The 20,523-nt window shown below is 40.3% G+C and overlaps 1 protein-coding gene across 1 annotated transcript in view; it reads right to left on the reverse strand.

Annotated features, from left to right (window-relative positions):
- Nucleotides 1–584: 584 nt before the first annotated feature.
- Nucleotides 585–20,523, reverse strand: part of LOC149233535 (Zinc finger, C3HC4 type (RING finger) family protein) — a 357,687-nt gene continuing 337,748 nt past the window's right edge. The window contains exon 13 of the mRNA XM_089379789.1: nucleotides 585–1,562. Coding sequence (XP_089235915.1) covers nucleotides 1,365–1,562 — 198 coding nt within the window. The 3' untranslated portion in view covers nucleotides 585–1,364. The remainder of the gene's footprint in view (nucleotides 1,563–20,523) is intronic.

The raw sequence follows: 20,523 nt of genomic DNA on the forward strand, positions 1-20,523 counted from the left end.
TGGGTTGACCGCAGACTTTCAACTGAAATTTGACCGTAGACTCTCTCTCCTTTGACAGAGTCTTTGTGGACTGTTTTGACTGATCCTTGACCAGCAAAGAAGGCCAAACACTTGAATGTTGACCGAGCTGATTTGGAGAGGGTTTGACTGCTGAACATTGACTGGTTAGGGCATCTTTGATTGCTGTTGAATGTTGTTGATCTTGACCAAAAAGTGCAGACTTTGACTTTGAATCAAATTTGACTTTTAGTCTCATTGGATATTGGTTAGTTGATTGTTGGATAAGTCAAAGATTTGACTTTGACTCTATTGATGAATTGGAACATTGCATCTCCACTGAACATTTGATGAAAATCTAATAGAAGAAGAATTTGAAAGAGTTTCCCCATTGTGGGTTTTCCCTGTTCTTTGACCAAATCTTGGGTCTCTTGTTATTGCTCTTGGATGTCTTGTATTGTGCATTGGATTTATTGTTCTATTTACATTAGCTTATTGTTACTGGAACATTGAATTTATTGGATAAATTGATTGCTAATTGAAGAAATTGAAATAAGTGATTGTGCTAAGCATAGAACACAGGAAAATTAACAAGAATGACTTAATTACTTTATTCATGGATAGCACATTTATATATGGTACAAAATTGGTCTTGTATTTGCGGGTCAATCAACATATATGTTAAAGCACATTATCTAGGCACTTTTGAGATCATACTTGGCCATCAGAATGCTACCATTCAAACCCAAATGTACTGTTTGTTAGCTGGCAGAGCCTGCCATGGCTTCAGAAAATAATTAGACTGGAGTTTACAATCATCTAGACAGTGCCATCAGAAATCTACCATTCAAACCCAAATGCACTGTTTGTTAGTTGAGCCTGTCAGGGCTTTGGAAAACAATTAGACTGGAGTTTGTAATCATCCAGACTTCAATGAGCTTTCATGAGACTTCTCAGCTGGCTTGAAGTGGCTTCCCTTTCTTCAGAAATCATTAATGCTTGAACTGAAAAGAATAGGTGTGTATTCCTAACCAAAGCCCTCAAAAAGTTAGAGCATTGGTCACTCACCAAATTGCTTATTGAATCTTAATGCATGAACAATATTCTTTACAACTGTAGCCAAGCTTGCCTTGTGGATAACAGAAAATCTTATGGGCTGCAAGTTGCAACCATGCAGATCCAACTTCAAATTACTGGTGCCTGAAAAATGAACAGCTTACATCCAAATGGGAAGCTAACTGTTTCTATAATCGCTAACATGCTGTCACACGAGTTTTTATACAGAACTAAATCTTGCAAGCTTGTCTAAATTTAACACAGCCAGAAATTTGCACCCAATATACCATGGACAGAAGCTGCAAGTAAAACTATGGTCGATACATCCTCAGAGCTTTGGATACTTGACGACGGCAAAATGGACAACGTGCTACAGCAGAACAACATCCTTGGCACAACACATGACCGCATGGAACAAGCATGGTATCAATTTCAGAGTTCAGGCAAACCCTGCACGACCATGCTGTCCTTGCAGTATCTGCTTCCTTAACAGCTGAATCTGCTCTTTCCTGCAGCAGTCAACACATATTATAATTTTCAAACTCCATCATGGCTTCCCAAGATCACAAAATCTTTCTCACAAAATATCACAATAACGAAAAATAAACAACAGGAAGAAATGAATAATTTCACAAACACAAAAGTGGCCTACCTGAGCAACGAAATATCATATTTCCATACTGCCAAGTAAAATTATTGTATTCTTCCTAAAAAACTCCACTACCATACTCATGTGAGCTATATATGCATCTGTATGAATGCTTGTGTAAAGAAAATACAGTGATCCAATAATACATCAATCCCACAGCACGTAATAAATATTGCTAAAAATGAGACAAACAAGAAGATGAAGCCACTTTTCACAGTCTATTGATTTAGTACAGAATGCAAGGAACTCCTTTTATTGATTTAGTGTTGGTGGTAAAACTAAGCATGCAAAGTGAAATTCACGTATGCTACGAGTAGAAAAACTATCTTAGTAATAAAATTAGAATAAACCAAATAGAAAATCGATCTAAAAGGTTGCGTTAATAGCTTCTTAGATATTATTATGGCCAACCAATATACATCACCTATATTGCCCATAAGATATTTTTTATATTCTGTTCCCTGCAGTCTGATTCATACTCAATTTGTGAGCTAGCAGTCAAACTATCATCTCTCAGATTTGAACCCTTGCCAAAATGATGAGAACAAAGTAGTTAAACATTTTGTTCTTTAATACAACATTTAAAGTAATGCATTTGGTGTGCAATAATTAATATAATAAACATCACAAAGTAGAACCTGAGCCATGCACATTAATTTGTTAGCCAAGTTTGACGGTGTTCTATATGCAGCATTTACTCACCCAAAAAAAGAGAAGAAATCAGAAACACCCACTCAAATTTTTGAGGCATTGATTCAGTGCAACAAGTAAGCCAAGTAAGCCTTTAATCTGTTCAGAATAATAAAAACATTTCGACGACATAATGCTAGATCTTAGAATATTTCACTAAGATATAATGTACTATTGAAGCTTTCAAAAGAACCATATCAAAAGAATATAGAAAAAATGAATTTTAAATTTTGCCTCCTAAATTGTTCAGGTCGGCCTCCAATTATTTAAAGTCAGCTGGGCCCCTTGGAGGCACCCATTCGACCCCCTTTGAAATCTATATAAAGGAGACCACCTCTCCTCACTTGGACATCGACCTATCTTATCATGAGCTCTATTCCAGCAAAGAAAGGAAGAAAGAAGGAAGCCGAAAAATCTCAGCAGGGCTTGGCACTTCATCTAGTTCTTGGTTAATGGTTTGGCTAGTATCTTGATATGGTTGTTTCTGATCCATTGATGAATTGAACTCTATCTTTCTCATAAGGAAAGACTTTTCTGGGTTTTCTCCTTGTGGGTTTTGCCCTGGCCTCAGGCCTAATTTCTGTGTCTTTTGTCTCATTGTCTCGTGGTTATTTTACTGATCTTTAATATGTTGAAATTTCTAAGTTTGACACATCAGAAATCCCTACTGCATTATCTGGTTTATTATCTCCTACTTGTTCTTTCCATTAACAAGTTATTTATAAATATAAATACCGAAATAAACACAAATGTAGCCTCAACGCATATATAGATCAACGACTGAAATAACTGAGACAATCACACAAGGGGCACCATTACTTTTGGACGATCGTCCCCGGAAAAACCCAACGCGGGAAAACCGATGCAATAGATATGAGGGTTTTATTATTATGCAGTTTTTTGAATACAACTAGGGTGCCAGATATGGCTCACCCTTAAGAGATTTTCCTTGGTAGAGGTACCTCTCCTTGGAGACATATATTTCGGCTGATAAGCAACCAGATGATTGATCCCACAACAACTTCGACAGTTCCTTAGCTGGACAATGAAAGCTGCTCCAAGCTTCCTTCCGGAATTGCGTCACCCTCTACAGCTCTATGTCTGCCTCTTAGCTCCTAGTCTGCTCCATGAAAGTTCCTCAACGCTGCCTCTTCATCCCAGCGTCAACTCTGCTAGCCTCTGCTGCCTCTGCGTCAGCCTCTTGGCCCTCTGTGTCACCTGCAATGGCCTCCTCAGCCTCTGCGTCAGCCTTCCAAGGCTCTACGCTATCTTTACGACACTTTCTCTGCCTCTCTGATATGCATTCTCAGCCTTCTGCCAAACTACCCCTCGCTGCAACAGATCACTAACTCGATTTCTTAGCAAACCCTGCCCCAGAAAATCAAATTCTTGATCAACTTGGTGTGTCTCCAACTAACCCTCAAGCCTCTTCTTACACTTTTCCTATTGATGATTCAACGACCGAGATTAAGTTCCTAATCAATGGTTCAGATTAGATTTGACTTGATCCTAGTCATTTAGAACATTCTCATGTTGATTTGGGATAGCATCAGATGTGCTCTAGCCATGAAAATTGGTAGAGAGGCTAAAGCACATGAGATCTCCAAGACCCAGAAATCATTTTCGAAAATCCCATCTGGATGAAGAGTTATTAAAATAATTAATATTTTTAATGAGTTTCTAAGCCTAAACTTAGAAAAAATAAAATATTTAATGGGTATTAATAAAGATAAGGATGAGAAGCTTCTAAGAGACGAAGATCAAGTCTATTTTAATCTTAGCCGTTGATTAGGGACTTAATCTCGACCGTTGAATCATCAACAGGAAAAGTATAAGAGAAGGCTTGAGGGTTAGTTGGAGATATAATGAGGGAGACCAGTCAGTTCGATTTTCTGGAGCGGGGCTTGATGAGAAATTCGAACTAGAAGACTGGATTGTAGTAAGAAGTAGCGAGTACGTAACAAAGAGGCAGGGGCAATGTCGGAGGACCAGTGCAGAGATCAAGGAGGCAGACGCAGAGCCACTCAAGAAGACGCAAAGGCAGGAGGACTGCGCAGTCAATAGACGGCCTGCATGGGTGATGCAGAGAGGTACAGTGCTGATGCAGTGAGGTACAGTGCTGATGTAGAGGGTCTAGGAGCTGCACAGAGGCTAATTGGACTGACGCTGAGCCTAGGAGAGGTGGCAGAGAATTTATCTTTGTTGGGTGAGCCAGTTTGGCACCCTAGTTATACTCAAGAAAAGTTGATTAATAAAATCCTCCTCTGTTGCACCGATTTTCCCGCATTGGGTTTTTTTGGGGACAATTGTCCAAAAATAACTGTGTTGATGTGTTTGATTCTTGTGCATGTATTTATTTCTGTATAATGGTGTGATATCTGTAGTAGAATTTATTTTAATATTTACAGAAGGGATTTCGTAAATAACTTATTGAAGAATAAGTAGGTAAAATAAATCAGTTGCTGCAGTAATAGAATTTTCACATGGTATCAGAGGAAGGAATCTGAGACAGGAAGGGAAAATCAATTATGGGTCGAGATCATGATGCAAAGGCATCTACATCAGGAGACTCGTATAGATTTTCAGAAAATTGCACAAGAGATAGTAAATTCGATTTCTCTGTGCTTGCTTCCAAATTGGAAGAAGAAGTTGCCTGTGTGACAAGCTCTTCATCATCAAAGGTATGGTATATAGACAGTGGAGCCTCCTGGCATATGACAGGAATCCGAGAATGTTTCTCAGATTATCAAGAGGAAAGGATGAATATTTAGATCACCATAGGGAATAAGGCAAAGTGTACTCCAATAGGGAAGGGTACCATATTTTTTCAAGCAAAAATGGGAGAGTCGTTCCGTGCTACCAATCTGTTGCATGTGCCAGGATTGGGGATGAACTTACTTTTCGTATCACAACTTCAAAGCAAGCGTTATGACGTTTTCTTCATTAAAATTTAAGGAGAAAGTATACGTCAAACACCCGAGTTGGAAAAAGAAAGTGCAGATCGGAATCAGAAGTAACAGGTTGTACATGTTACAACTAGAATCACCAATGGCACTGATAGGTAGTAATGGAGACAAGAATTTGAATGAACTATGGCACAGAAGAATGGGACATTTGCACCATGGGGCTCTAAGAATTCTTAGGAAAACTGTAACAGGAATTCCAGATCTTACTACAGAACGAGATGATGTATGCAGAGGATGTGCTCTGGGCAAGTATGTCAAAGCAACATTTTCTAGAAGTAAAAACAGGGCCAAGAGTGTACTAGAATTGATACACTCAAATATCTGCGGACCAATGTCCACTAAAGCTCTTAGTGGTGCCGAATACTTTGTCACCTTCCTTGATGACCACTCCAGGAAAACTTAAAACCAAGGACGAGGTTTTCTGTCGATTCAAAGAGTTCAAGGCTTTGGTGGAGTATCTGACAGGGAAGAAAATAAAAGTTTTGTGCTCAGACAATGGTGGATAATATGTCGATAAGGACTTCACTGTTTTTCCGCTAGGGAGAGCATCAGAAGAGAGTGGACAACTCCTTACAATCCAAAGCAGAATGGAGTAGCAGAAAGGAAGAATAGGACTATCGTGGAAGCAAGTAGGGCCATGATGTATGATCAGGATATGCCAAAAATTCTTGTGGGAAGAAGCATGCAACACGACAGTCTATGTCCAGAATAGAATTCCTCATAGGGCATTTAGCAAGATTACTCCAAAGAAAGTCTTCACCGGGAAGACACCCGAAGTCAGCTATTTCAGGATATTTGGGAGTTTAGCATATTTCCATATACCAGAGGAGAAAAGAAAGAAGTTAGAACAAATTGCAGAAAAAGGATATCTATTGGGATATAGCGAGAACGCTAAGGCATATAGAATCTATCTTCCAGGGAGCAAGAAGGTAGTAGTTCGACGAGATATGAAGTTCATGGAAGATAGGGCCTTCAGAAAATCTTGGGAAATGCCTTTCGAGGAGCAGTCAAAAGATGAGTCATTGGTCAAACCACTTGAACCAGCGGAAGCCAAGAATTCTCCCTTAGAACAGGAAGAATCAGAGGAAGAGGAGGAGATAATAGATGCACCTGCTACCAGAGGAAGAACGAGTCGGGAACTTTGATAGATTCTGCGGGATGCAGAAGATTTCATTGGTGCACCTAGAAACAATAAAAGTGAGCAAAAACAACCAGATAGATATCAGGCCTTAGTAGCTTAGGATGGGGAGCCTTCTAGTTTTCAGGATGCCGCTCAACATCAAGTTTGGATGGATGCGATGGTAGAGAAATACAACTCTATAATTGTGAACGATGTCTAAGAAGTAGTGCCTAGGCCTTAAGACAGATCGGTGGTCAGTTCGAGATGGATCTACAAGATTAAATACGCCGCATGCGGCAATGTGGAAAAATACAAAGCCAAGTTTGTGGCTAAGGGGTATACTCAGAAGGAAGGAATTGACTACGAAGAGACCTTCGCCCCAGTAGCCAAGTATACATCTATTAGAACCGTGATATCTCTTGTAGCACAGATGGGATGGGAGATTCATCAGATGGATGTCAAAACATCATTCTTGAACGGGGTAATAGAAGAGGAAGTATAAATTGAATAGCCAGAAGGCTTTGAGACACATGAGAAGAAGTCTCATGTATGCAGATTGAAGAAAGCCTTGTGTGGGCTCAAACAAGCACCTAGAGCGTGGTATGGTCGAATTGATGGCTACTTGCAGAAGATGGGGTTCGTCAAGAGTGACGCAGATCCAAATCTCTACTACCTGGTTGTAGAGAATGAGCCTCTAATCCTAGTATTATATGTGGATGATCTCTTCCTGATAGGATCACCTAGGCTCATCGAGGACTGCAAGAAGAATCTAGCTATAGAATTCAACATGAAAGATTTGGGACAGATGCATTATTTCCTAGGGTTGGAAGTTTGGAAACAGAAGGGGGAGATCTTCCTTAGACAAGGGAGATATACTATAGAAATTCTGAAGAGATTCAGGATGCAGGACTGTAGGCCTATGGCTCCTCCAATGATCACCAACTAGAAGAAAATTGATGCATCAAAAGACAAGGATGTTGATCCCACCTTATATAGGTAGCTCGTAGGGTTCCTGATGTATCTGGTCAATACCAGGCCAAAGATTTGTTATGCTATCAACACCCTCAATGAGTTCATGGTGGAACTGAAGAGGGTGCACTCATAGTTTTAAAATTCGGCCATTCCAAAACGGAAACGGCCGACTTGATCCGTTTCGATGCCCACGGGAGTGACTCGGTTCAAGAAACGACTTGTTTGGCCGAGTCAGCCATGACTCGGCCAACTCGGTCGTTTTCGTATTGACTCGGCCGAGTCACAAACAGTGGCCCGTAACCCAAGTAAAACAACGATTTAACAATTTTTTTATGAAATTTTTTGGTGTTTGCTGATTGGTTTGGACTCCAAGGTGTTTTATGAACAAGTCAAATGTTATTTGGGGTCCATTCCCCTCCCCCCCAAACCCTATTTAACACACTCAAATGCTCTCATTCTCTCACAACAATCTCATGCATTTGAGTTAGAACTTCTTTGAGAGTTAGTGAGCAGTTCTTGAGCTTGTTTTTGGAGCAGTAGTGAGGAGTCTTGGGGGAGCATTGTGGCTGGAGTGAGGAGCTTCTTGGGTAGCCATTTGGAGCAGCATTGAGGAGCTGATTCTTGGAGCAAGCTTGAGGAGGCAGTTTGTGCCTAGAGGTATTTTTTTCCACCTCTATAAATTTGTTTTTGCTTATTAAATTTTAGGTGCATATCTAGAAAGCCTAGAGAGTGGTTTTTGTCAAAGAAATGAACATTGAATCAATGTTTTTTTTTTTTTCATTTTCAGATTGTTTGCTTTCATTTCCTAGTCAAAAAATGGCACCTAGAGCGAGAGATCCTGCTTGGGCATATGTTGAAATGGTTGATAGTCAAATGCAATGCAAATTTTGTCATAGGAAAATTAAGGAAGGTCCTGGGGGCATTAATAGGCTGAAACAACACTTGGCAGGGATTAGAGGCCAAATTACCCCATGTACCTCACCAAAAATTGGGGAGATTAGGAAGCAATTGTTGGCCAGCTTTGAGAAATTTAAAGATGATAAGGCTAGGCAAAGAGACATACAGGCTAAAATTGGGAGGAAGAGGGAGATACAAAAAATGATGGCTACCAACCCCCATTATGATTTTGAGGGTTCTTCCTCTATCCCTCAAACTGATACATCCAACCCTTTCCGATATGTTCCTCCCTCTTTTGGTTCTGTTCAAGATAAGGGAAAGGGTAGAATGAAAAAGGGTGATGTGACTATCAAAAGTTATTTCACTCCCTCCTCTCCATCAGATGCACATGGTCCTGAAGTTAGTAAAAGTCAAATGCAGCCCACTTTAGATGACCATTGGAAGAAAGAATTGAGGGAGACTGCTTGTGAGTACATAGCTAGATGGTGGTATGATGTTGATATCCCCTTTAATGCTGCTCGCTCACCATATTATGAGCCTATGTTTGATGCCATATATGCTGCTGGAAAAGGCTTCAAAGGCCCTACTATGCATGAGCTAAGGGGGTATCGTTTGCAGAAAGAAATTCAATCCATTAATGAGCATTTGAAAGAGTTCAAGAACTCATGGGCAAGAATAGGATGTACCATCATGTCAGATGGATGGACTGATCAAAGAAACTGTACCATCATAAATTTTCTTGTCTTCTACCCACGGGGAACCATGTTTTTAAAATCAGTTGATGCATCTGATAAGGTAAAAGATGGCCACTTGTTGTTTAACCTATTGGATCAAGTTGTTGAGGAGGTGGGGGTGGCTAATGTTGTTCAAATCATCACAGATAATGCCTCTAACTATGTTCTTGCTGGTAAACTGTTAGAGGAAAAACACAAGACCATCTTTTGGACCCCATGTGTTGCACATTGCATATACCTCATGCTTGAGGATATTGGAAAAATAGATTGGGTCAAAAACACTATAGATCATGCCAAAAGCATAACAAAATTTATCTACAATCCTACATTGATTTTGAGCCTCATGAGGAAACACACTAGGGGAAAGGATATTATTAGGCCTGCCATCACTAGATTTGCTACACATTTTTTGACATTGCAATCTATGCTTTCCCAACATAGAAACTTGCAAAAGATGTTTTCCAGTGATGAATGGAATCAAAGCAATTGGTCTAACAAACCGGAAGGCAAAGAATTGAAAAGGAATGTCCATGAAGAAACTTTTTGGAGAAAGGCAGCAGAGATTGTGAAGCTTGTTAAGCCACTAGTTAAGGTGTTGCGGTTGGTGGATGGGCAAAGGTTGGCTATGGGCTTCATTTATGAGGCTATGGATCAAGCAAAGGAGCAAATAAAGACGGTATACAAGGATAGAGTGCCAAAGTATGGGCCCATTTGGGCAATCATTGGTGAAAGATGGAACAATCAACTCCATCGCCTTGTACATGCAGCTGGGTATTTTTTGAACCCACTGTATCATTATAAAGCTAAGGAGTCAGGTGCTTTGAGGGGGGAGGTCAAAGATGGACTGATTGATTGCATTGATCGCATGATCCCATTGGAGTCTGATCAGCTGGGGATACACCGACAGGTCACAACCTTCAGCAATGCATCAGGTACCTTTGGGAAGAACCTAGCAAAGATTGCAAGAGAAGCAGATGAGCCAGGTAAACAAAAATTTCAATTTTCAAATTCTTAATAGTTTTACTTTTCTTTTTAAAGTTTGTTAAATCATTTATAATTTGAAAGTTAGATATAATTTGTAATTTTGTTGAGCTAACTCATTACACTCCTATGTTTTTTGCAGCACAATGGTGGGAGGCCTTTGGTGGCCATTGTCCTGAATTGAAAAGGTTTGCAATTCGTATTTTGAGTCAAACTTGCGGTGCATCTGGTTGTGAGTGCAATTGGTCTGTCTTTGAGAGGATTCACACAAAGAAGAGAATCTGTTTGGATAAAAGACGGTTAAATGATCTAGTTTATGTCCAATACAACCTCCGGCTCAGACGAAACCATTTGCTGAACAAAAGACCTGATTGAGATCCCATTGTGTTGGAAGACATTGATCCAACATCAGATTGGGTAGTGGAGAGTCCTCCAGCAGAGTTTGATCTTGATGAGGATCTTGATTTAGATTTAGATATCGAGACATCAGTTGAACTTGAACATGTTGTTCAGTTGAATGCAGATCCCAATCCACCAGCCTCAGTGTCACAGCCAGCAAGGACTCCAGTTGTAGGTGCTTCCTCTGCTCAGCCACGACAGAAGCGCAGCCGCATATCTACTCTATCATAGCTTGCATCTGCTACAGTTGCACAGCTTGCTAGTGGTACCACTTCTATAGTTGTAGTTGGAGATGATGATGAGGAGGAGGAGCCATGGGGCCCCCTGTCTGACTTTGATGATGATCTAGAGATTGATCGACATGATCTTGGCTCCTCTGGCAGTAGCTACTAGCCAGTAGTACTAGTACTGGAGCCTGGTCACAATTTACTTTTGTTGTAGAGGCCATTTATAGCCTCCTTGGTTATGTGTTTTTTGTTTTAGGTCTTTGATCATGTATGACATTTGACTATGTATTGCCATTGGGTACCATTTTGATATAATGGATTGCTTCATGAGCCTACTTTGATATCATATGTTGTCTTCCATCTATGTTATAACGCTATGTGTTTGGAAACATGAATGAAAATCTTTAAAATTATGTCTAAAATCTTGAAAATTATGTTTTTTATAAAAAAATAAATATTTAATGTATTTTTTACAACGGCCGAGTCATTGAAATCGAGCCGTCCGAGTCATTACCGTTTTGGAGTCAGAGTCAAAGTCGATCCTTGGCCGAGTCGGACTCGGAGTCGGAGTTTTAAAACTATGGGTGCACAAGGCAGCAACGAAACATGTTCTCAGATATATACAGGTAACAGTCAATTATGGACTCTTGTACACTAGGAATAAGGATATCAGATTGAGTGGATTTACTGATGCAGATAGGGATGGAAGTTCAGTGGATCGGAAAAGTACCTCTAGGTACTGTTTCAACATTCGATCGAGAATGATCTCCAATAGGAAACAAAAATCCGTAGCTCTGAGCTCAGCTGAAGCAGAATATATGGGCGCTAGCACAGCATTGTGCGAAGCCATATCGCTTAGAAAACTGCTTGTGAACCTATTTAGAAGAAGGATGGAAGCGACCAAGATCATGTGTGATAATTAATGTTGTATCAAGCTCTCTAAGAATCCAATATTTTATGATCGGTCAACACACATTGATATTCGGTCATGATCGGTCAAAACACATTGATATTCGGTGTCACTTTGTCAGAGACAGTGTCCAATGAGGAGCTATACAATTGAGCTACACTCCTATAGGAGAACAGGTGGTAGACATCCTTACCAAGGCCCTTGGAAGAACAAAGTTTGTTTATTTCAGGGAGAAGATGGGAATGATAAAGAATCCATTTCAGTAGCAGAAATGAGTATGATGTTGCAGTGCAGATGCAGTGTTGGGAAGGAACAGCAACAACACGGATGCAGAGGGAGTTGCAGTGCAGATGCAATGTTGGGAGGAAGGACCAGCAACAGCGCGAATGCAGAGGGCGCTGTAATACAGATATAGTAGAGGCAGTGGTAGAGCCATGGGCAGTAGTACAAGATGCAAAAATGCAGAGGATGTTGGGTAGGAAGGCCAAACATCAGCACAGGTACCAATATCAGATGATCAGGGTGATGTTCAGTTGTGGAGTATTATTAGAGCACATTCCTTGCTAAGAGGGAGTGTTGATTTGGGATAGCATCGGATGTGCTCTATCTATAAAAATTGGTGGAGAGGCTAAAGCACATGAGATCTCCAAGACCCAAAAATAGTTTTGGAAAATTCCATCCGGATGAAGAGTTATTAAAATAATTCATATTTTTAATGAGTTCTTAAGTCTAAACTTAGGAAAATAAAAATAATAATGGGTATTAATAAAGATAAGGATGAGAAGCATCTAAGATATGAAAATCAAGTCTATTTTAATCTTAGCCGTTGATTCATCAACATGAAAAGTATAAGAGAAGGCTTGAGGGTCAGTTGGAGATATACTGAGGGAGACCAGTCAGTTCAATTTTCTGGAGCAGGGCTTGCTAAGAAATTCGAACTAGAAGACTGGATTGCAGTAAGAGGTAGTGAGTACGTAACAGAGAGGCAAGGACAGTGCCGGAGGACTAGCACAAAGATCAAAGAGGCAGACACAGAGCCACTCAGGAAGACACAGAGGCAGCAGGACTGCGTTGTCACTGGAGGACTTGTGTGGGTGACGCAGAGAGGCCAAGTACTGACACAATGAGGCAGAGTGCTGACGCAGAGGGTCTTGGAGCTGCACAAAGGCTATCTGGACTGACATTGAGCTTAGGAGAGGTGCTAGAGAATTTATCTCTGTTGGTAAGCCAGTTTGGCACCCTAGTTGTACTCAAGAAAAGCTGATTAATAAAATCCTCCTCTGCTACATCGGTTTTTCAGCATTGGGTTTTTCTAGGTACAATTGCCCAAAAATACTTGTGTTGATGTGTTTGATTCTTGTGCATGTATTTGTTTCTGTATAATGGTGTCATATCTGCAGTAGAATTTATTTTAATATTTATTGAAGGGATTTCGTAAATAACTTATTGAAGAATAAGTAGGTAAAGTAAATCAGTTGTTGCGGTAATAGAATTTTCACATCTCACCCATATTATATTAATACACATTAATATTTTAATTTTCCTAAGTTTAAACTTAAGAACCCCATTAAAAATGTTAATTATTTTAACATCTCTCCATCCAGGTGGAATGTCCCCAAACGATTCCTGGGTCTTGGAGATCTCATGCACCTTAGCCTCTCCACCAATTTTCATGGCTAGAGCACATCCGATGCTACAAAAGTTCAACACTCCCTCTTAGCGAGGAATGTGCTCTGGTAATGCTTCACCATAGAAACATCACACTAATCCTCCGCACCGGTACCTGTGCTGATGCTTGCCCTACTTCCTCACATCTCCTGCACTACTGCTTCCTGTACGGCTGCCCATGACATTGTCACTGCCACTGCAACATCTATACTGCAGCTCCTTCTCAATATGCTGCCCCTAGCACTGCCACTGCTAACTACTACTTTGCAACTCAGTTACCGAGACGTAAGTAATTGTCTTCTCCCAAATACTGACATCCCGGTTAGTCTGGAACCCTCCTGATGCTGAAGCTTCCTTTGCTATTATCTTGTGCTTCCTCTGCTGCCACTGCGTTGCTGCAAACACCTCTGTGCCTTTCACACTACTGCAAACTCCATTGTGCTGCCTCAGATTTCTACACCCAAGCACTGCCTTGTTGCTCCACTACGCTTTGCTCCACCCCACACATGTCATCATGCTACTGTCGTTAAGGGCTCCTGTAGCCAGAGGTGATCCAAGATTTTGGGCACCCCAAAGATCCTACCCCTAGTGTGTAGTCCTCTTGACTACAACTCGATGTCACCCCACCTCTTCTCTAGAGGTGCATGAGCACTCATGGCACAATCATCATCAGTCTCGACCTCTTTCTCCGCCTTAGTTGGAGCTGCCTTTGAATCAGAAGCCTCTCCCTTGTTTTTCTTCCTGGGACATTGGGATGCATAATGTCCCAGTTCCCCACAGTGGAAGCACTTAACCTTGGAGATGTCCTTCTTCTTCCTCTTCCCTTGCTATCCCATAGATGCTAGAGCTGCATCCTCCTCCTCCTCTTTCTTGATTTGACCTCCCTTGCCACTACTCCCTGCCTTGGTCATCCTCCTGATCTCTTCCTGGCGAAGAGCTTCCCACATCTCCTCCCAACTGGGAAGAGTAGCCCTGCCCAAAATACTTTGGACAAATGTCTCCCACTCCTCGGAGACTGCATTTAGGGCAGTCCTGACCATAAAATTTGGATCCGGTGTAGACCCCACGGAAGTAAGCTGGTCGTGAATCTCCTGCAACCTGAGAAAGAATGGATCTATCTGCTCTCCCTTTTGCATTTGACATGAGCGCAGTGGATTCTCCAATAGCATCTTCCTCTGCACGAAAGAGCCTTGGTATAAGGTAGTCAGCGCTTCCCACATCTCCCTTGTTGTATTCTTCTCGGCAATATGTGGTATGACATGATCTTTGACCCCGTCTAGGATTAAGCATTTTTCCTTCACCTCGGCCTCCTCATACTTCTCATTAGCATTTGGGTCAACTAGGATAGCTATAGTTTTTAAGGCGAAGTCCTTAATGTGATGTCTATCCAATATTGCCAAGATCCTGGCCTTCCAGATGACAAAGTTGGAAGCCCCGTCCGACCTGTCCTAATCCCTTAATCCAATCATTTCCATTTCAGCTCCTCTTCTGGATTCCCTCCAAGTCTCGACTCCCCTCCTGGAAATCTCCCTCTAAGTCCTGATTTCCTTCCTTTGCCGCTGCAACATGAATCTAGATTCCTTAGCTAGAAATCTGACAAGGTAGTGATTCCCTCTACCTTGGTTCTGTCTCCTTAGACATTGTTCTGTTTCGACAAAAACAATGTCCCTCCAGCTCCTCAAATCACAATATGCCCACAACTCCCCAAGCCCCGACAACTGAAAAAACTGAGCCCTTCAGGCTCCACACAATCCTGGCAAAAGGTTGAATTCGCACCTCCTGGCCACAACGTCGATCCTTCCTGGCTAAGAAAGATGACCAAGCACTGCGTAGGTCTAATCTACCCCTCCTTGCTTCTGCGTTGGCCCTCCTCCTGGCTCGAAATGATGATGAAGACTCTGTGCTACTTCTTCTCTTGGTACTTCTGCTCTGGAACAACGCTGTCTCTCGGGACAATTGCTATTGCTGCAAATTTCATATTGCCACTGGTGCCTTTAGTCCTGTGATCTGCAATGCTTTGATACCATGTTGAAATTTCTAAGTCTGACACATCAAAAATCCCTTCTACATTATCTGGTTTATTATCTCCTACGTGTTCTTTCCATTAACAAGTTATTTATAAATATAAATACCGAAATAAACACAAATGCAGCCTCAACACATATACAGATCAACAACTGAAATAACTGAGACAATCACACAAGGGACACCGTTATTTTTGGACAATCGTCCTCGGAAAAACCCAATGCAAGAAAACTGGTGCAACAAATATGAGGGTTTTATTATTATGCAGTTTTACGAATACAACTAGGGTGCCAGAAATGGCTCACCCTTCAAAGATTTTCCTTGGCAGAAGTACCTCTCCTCTGAGACAGATATTGCGGCTGATAAGCAACTAGACGATTGATCCCACAACAACTTTGACAGTTCCTTAGCTGGACAATGAAAATTGCTCCAAGCTTCCTTTCGGAACTGCTTCACCCTCTACAACTCTATGTTTTCCCCTCAGCTCCCAGTCTGCTCCACGAAAGTTCCTCAGCGCTACCTCTTCATCTTAGTGTCAACTCTGTTAGCCTCTGCTGCCTCTGCGTCAACCTCTTGGCCCTATGTGTCACCTGCGCTGGCCTCCTTAGCCTCTACGTCAATCCAGGTCGCCTCTGCGTCAGCCTCCCAAGGCTTTGTGTTGTCTCTCTGGCACTTTCTCTGCCTCTCTGATATGTATTCTCGGCCTTCTGTCGAACTACCCCTCGCTGCAACAGATCATTAACTCGATTTCTTAGCAAACCCTGCCCCAAAAAATCGAATTCTTGATCAACTTGGTGTGTCTCCAACTGACCCTCGAGCCTCTTCTTATACTTTTCCTGTTGATGATTCAACGACCGAGATTAAGTCCCTAATCAACGACTAAGATTAGATTTGGTTTGATCTTCATTGTTTAGAACTTTCTCACCCATATTACATTAATACACATTAATATTTTAATTTTCCTTTATACTAAGGAACCCCATTAAAAATATTAATTATTTTAATATCTCTTCATCTGGGTGGAATTTCCCCAAATGATTTCTGGGTCTTGGAGATCTCATGTGCCTTAGCCTCTCCACCAATTTTCACCGCTAGAGCACATCCGATGCTACAAAAAATCACATAATGTTTATTGGTTGAGTTTTTCTTCTATATAGCTTCTTAATAATATTTGAAATGTAATTGATGCTAATTGATCATTAGAAGTAGTTATCATGATGAAGAAAATTTATTCTACCTGTGCCCTAGAAAAATCAACAACAACTACCCAAGTAGAATGATCATACGTCACTATTAAATTTCAATGATGTGTAAAAACTAGAATAGATTTTTCTGACAATTGTTGACTTGATAGCTTAGACAGGTGCTTCTGCATAGGCTAGGTGTCAAACATGCAAAATATGTCCAAAAGCCTCTTTAAGTACTTGCTTATGTTGAGAAAATGAATTTTATGATTTTTACCCTAAGTTTAGCTTAAGAAAAGCACCTTAATTAACTAATTAATGTTGGCTATTAAGCTAAGGTTTTTAATGAAAAATGAATTTAATTCATTTTAGTGAATTAGATCTAATCTCTACTGTTGATCTCAAATGAGACTTTGGATCTAATCCTAGCCAATCATCACTTATGAGATTACGGTTAGGGATTTAGCTTAATAAAAATTAGAAAAAGAAGCCTAAGGGAGAGGTGAAGACACATCAAATACTTTAGGAGAGCGATTTTTTCAAGACTGAAAAGAGAAAGGTGCGTAGCGAGGTGAGAAGGATTTGAGATGCAGAGTTTGTCATGAGAGAAGGGTGAGACTAGGAGAGGCTGAAATTTGTGAAGGGCCAAGTTTTACGGTCAAGGTTTCTGCCAGAGGAGAGAGACAATTTTCTCTAGTGCGCAAGGGGTCATACAAGTTAAGGAAGAGGAGGTCAAACTTACAAGCGGAGGCCATGTTATTTCCAGGGCCAAGAATTTCAAATCGGTTGAATTATTCAGGAGGCCGAAATTTATAGGGGGCTGAAAATCTAGGTTCTATTGTGTTGTATTTTCTTTGTATTCCCCGAGGGTTATTTTACTTGTTAAAGGTGCCTTGATTTCCCCAAGCAATAGAAAAGTGAAGGAGAATTTGTTGGGAAAATTTCTACTGTGATTTGTGATTGATTTTCTATTAAATTTCCACTGCAACTATTTAAGCTAAATGCCAATGTATTTTCATTCAACAATGTTCAAGAAAAATAATTTGCTAGGGTGAATTTAAATTCTGGATATAAAATAAATTGCTGAGAATATTAAATCAGAACTGGAATTAAAAAACTAACATAGTATCAGAGCTCAAAAGCTCTAGGAGAGAGAAATTGATTTGAAACAGGAGTTTACAACAGGAGTTTACAACAGCAAAAGAATTTTCCAACAATTATATTTTTTATAGGGTTTGAGTATTTGATTTGAAAATTGTGAGAATGGCCACAACAAAGTTGAGGTTTGAAGACCGGTTGGAGGGTGCATCCAACTACAATCTTTGTAGAAGAGGATAATGTTAGTGTTGATGGAGAATGACATTTAGGAGTTTGCAGATCAACAACTCATCCCTCTGTTGGAAATACTGCAGGGAGGGGGGGGGGGGGGGGGGGGTGAATCAATGTTTCTTTTACAATTGTTACTTTTAAAGTTTTATGTCAGTCAAGATGACTTAACAAATCAGAACACAAAAAATGTACAACAAAAGAATAATTTTATTAACAAGAATGGCAAGGACTCCAATCCTCTTTTTACAACAATTCAAGTACAATAACACTTCAGGGCTCCAACCCTAGATGAAGACTCCAATCTTCAATCAAACCAGACTCCAACCTATACTATACCACCAAGCTCCAACTTGGTCTACTTGAGGACTGCAATCCTCTAGGGCTCCAACCCTCTGCTTTTCTTCTTCAAAGTGAGTTCAATAGTTCTTCAAGGTTTCCAAAATCTTCTGCAACAAGCCCTAATAATATATTCAAGGTCTCCTTGAACAATGCCCTCATTTAATCTTCAAAACGCTTAGTTCATCAATGACAGCTTTCATAACCACAGAAGATGTCTCCAAGACTCTTCACGATACCCAAACAATTTTCTCCAAGATTATTCTATGAGGGCTTCAACAATGCATCGTGTCTCCAAGATCAACTCCTACAAGTCTTCAACAATGCTTCCAGATGTCTTCAATGAGCTGCTCCAAGATATTCTCCAATAGATCTGCACACCCTTCTTACAATGTTCTTCGACAAGCTGTTTCAAAAAGACTTGAAGGGTCCTTCAATTTTGCTTCAATGTCTGATACAAGATCAACCTTCAATCAAGTCTCAAATTATGCTTCAAGTGGTCTTCAAAGTTTGCTCAACGATGATGTATTCAAAGGTTCTTCAAATCAGCCCAAGTCTTCACAAAAATTGCACAAATAATAGCTTCCAAGGAAAAAAAACTCTTCAACGAATCTAGTACAAAGCCTGCTTCAAGGTGGCTCTCCAAGCAATGCTCTTCAACAGATTGCTAAAATATGCTCCAAAGATCAACTTCCGAGATTGTCTCAAAAACTACTTCAAATTAGATCAACAAAATACTTCATTAAGTTATCAAGAAGATTCGATTTACTTCAATCAATGCTCAAAAATTCTTAACAGATCCAAGCCTTCAAAAAAATCCTTCACAGGTCTAACATACTATTCTATACTCTGAGCTTGTTAATTAGAAAGTCACAGGTCCACACAGTGATGGAATTCTTTCAGCACAGAGTCTGAGTTCCCAAGATTTGAGGTCTGCAATTATGACAAGTTTGAAGTCTGTATCAACTAGCCTGAGATCTGCACTAAAAACCAAATTCTTTCAAGGTCTGCAATCCAAGTCCCACAATTCCCAAGTAAGGCCGAGTCTGTAACAAAGATTTGTGACAGGGCCGAGACTGCAACTGAGTTTCAGGCTGAAATTGGCTTTAGAAAAAGGCTGAAATATCACAGGGCCGAGTACTGTAGAAGGCCGAAATTGCAAGTAGGATTAGGCCAAGTTTTGTCTGCAACTCTGAGTTCTGAAACAGAGGAAGATAACAGGTCCAAAAATGTAATTGGGTCTTTGTTAATCCACATAAAATATTTTCAATTGCTCCTTCAAATTTCGTCCTCTACTAGGGCTTCTTGTTCTAGTCCTTATGTTCTTGTTTCCTTCTTCACTGAATCTCTGAACCAAATTGATGCTCCACCGAACAGTCCATTGGTTATATTGATAGTGGTTATGGTAATTTTGAAAAGGACATGTATGTTGGCTTAAGGAGGGCCAACTCTAGTTGGCTATCAGACTTTACCAAATTTTTTAACAGACTTGACTGGTTCTATTTCTATTATTGATAATCTCTTCCCAGGGCCTGATGATGGGCTTGGGAAGTGCAAGCTGAACTTCTGCATCTTTATGCAAAACTGCTCCAAAAATTGGCACTTGATGGGGATCAACCTCAACTTTACTGAATTGATCACTCGCTGGCTGCTGATGGGAGTCAGTCTCAAACTCAAATAGATGATTGTTTTGAACAAAAACAAGTTCAGAATGACGACTCTTCTGTGGTAATTCATCTTGCAGAAGTTGTGATTGGAGCTGCAAAAACTCAATCTTTTCTTGTGCATTTTGTAAAGAGATTCAAATGTCAAAGATAGTGCCTTTATTGATTTTCACCATCCCATCAACAGTGAAATGCATCAAGGTATTCAATAATTCTAATACATTATTAATTTGAGCCATTTTTCAATCTCAAGAATCGAAAGCTTCAACTAGAAACACACCACCATTTTCATGCAAGCATTATGCAATTCCACAGTTTATAAACTCCACCAAACCAATTCACCTTAAATTCTGTGTGATTTTTGTCAAACAACCGTTAACAATGGTTGGATGCTTACTGATGAAATCTAGCTTCCTTACCTGAGTTGAGGGCCAGAATATCACTCAATCCATCTCACTGAAAATAGCATCATCAAAGTCTCCACATGAATCAATCAGAATTTGAACTGGGAATAATTGATGTCAACATCAAAGGTTATTTATAAAAAACATTGACATCAAAGGTTGTTTATAAAAAACACGGCTGGTTTGTGACACATGACTTCTATTCCATCTACAAAGATGTCTCTTCTTAACACATATCCATATACATAACCAAGCACACAAAAATATTCTGTTCATGAAGTTCATGAACTCATTGTTCTCATGCTTTAGTGGCTG

This window comes from Pinus tabuliformis, chromosome J, assembly GCF_031772625.1.
Source record: "Pinus tabuliformis cultivar Carrire ecotype Pingquan chromosome J, CPIR1, whole genome shotgun sequence".
NCBI lineage: Eukaryota > Viridiplantae > Streptophyta > Pinopsida > Pinales > Pinaceae > Pinus > Pinus tabuliformis.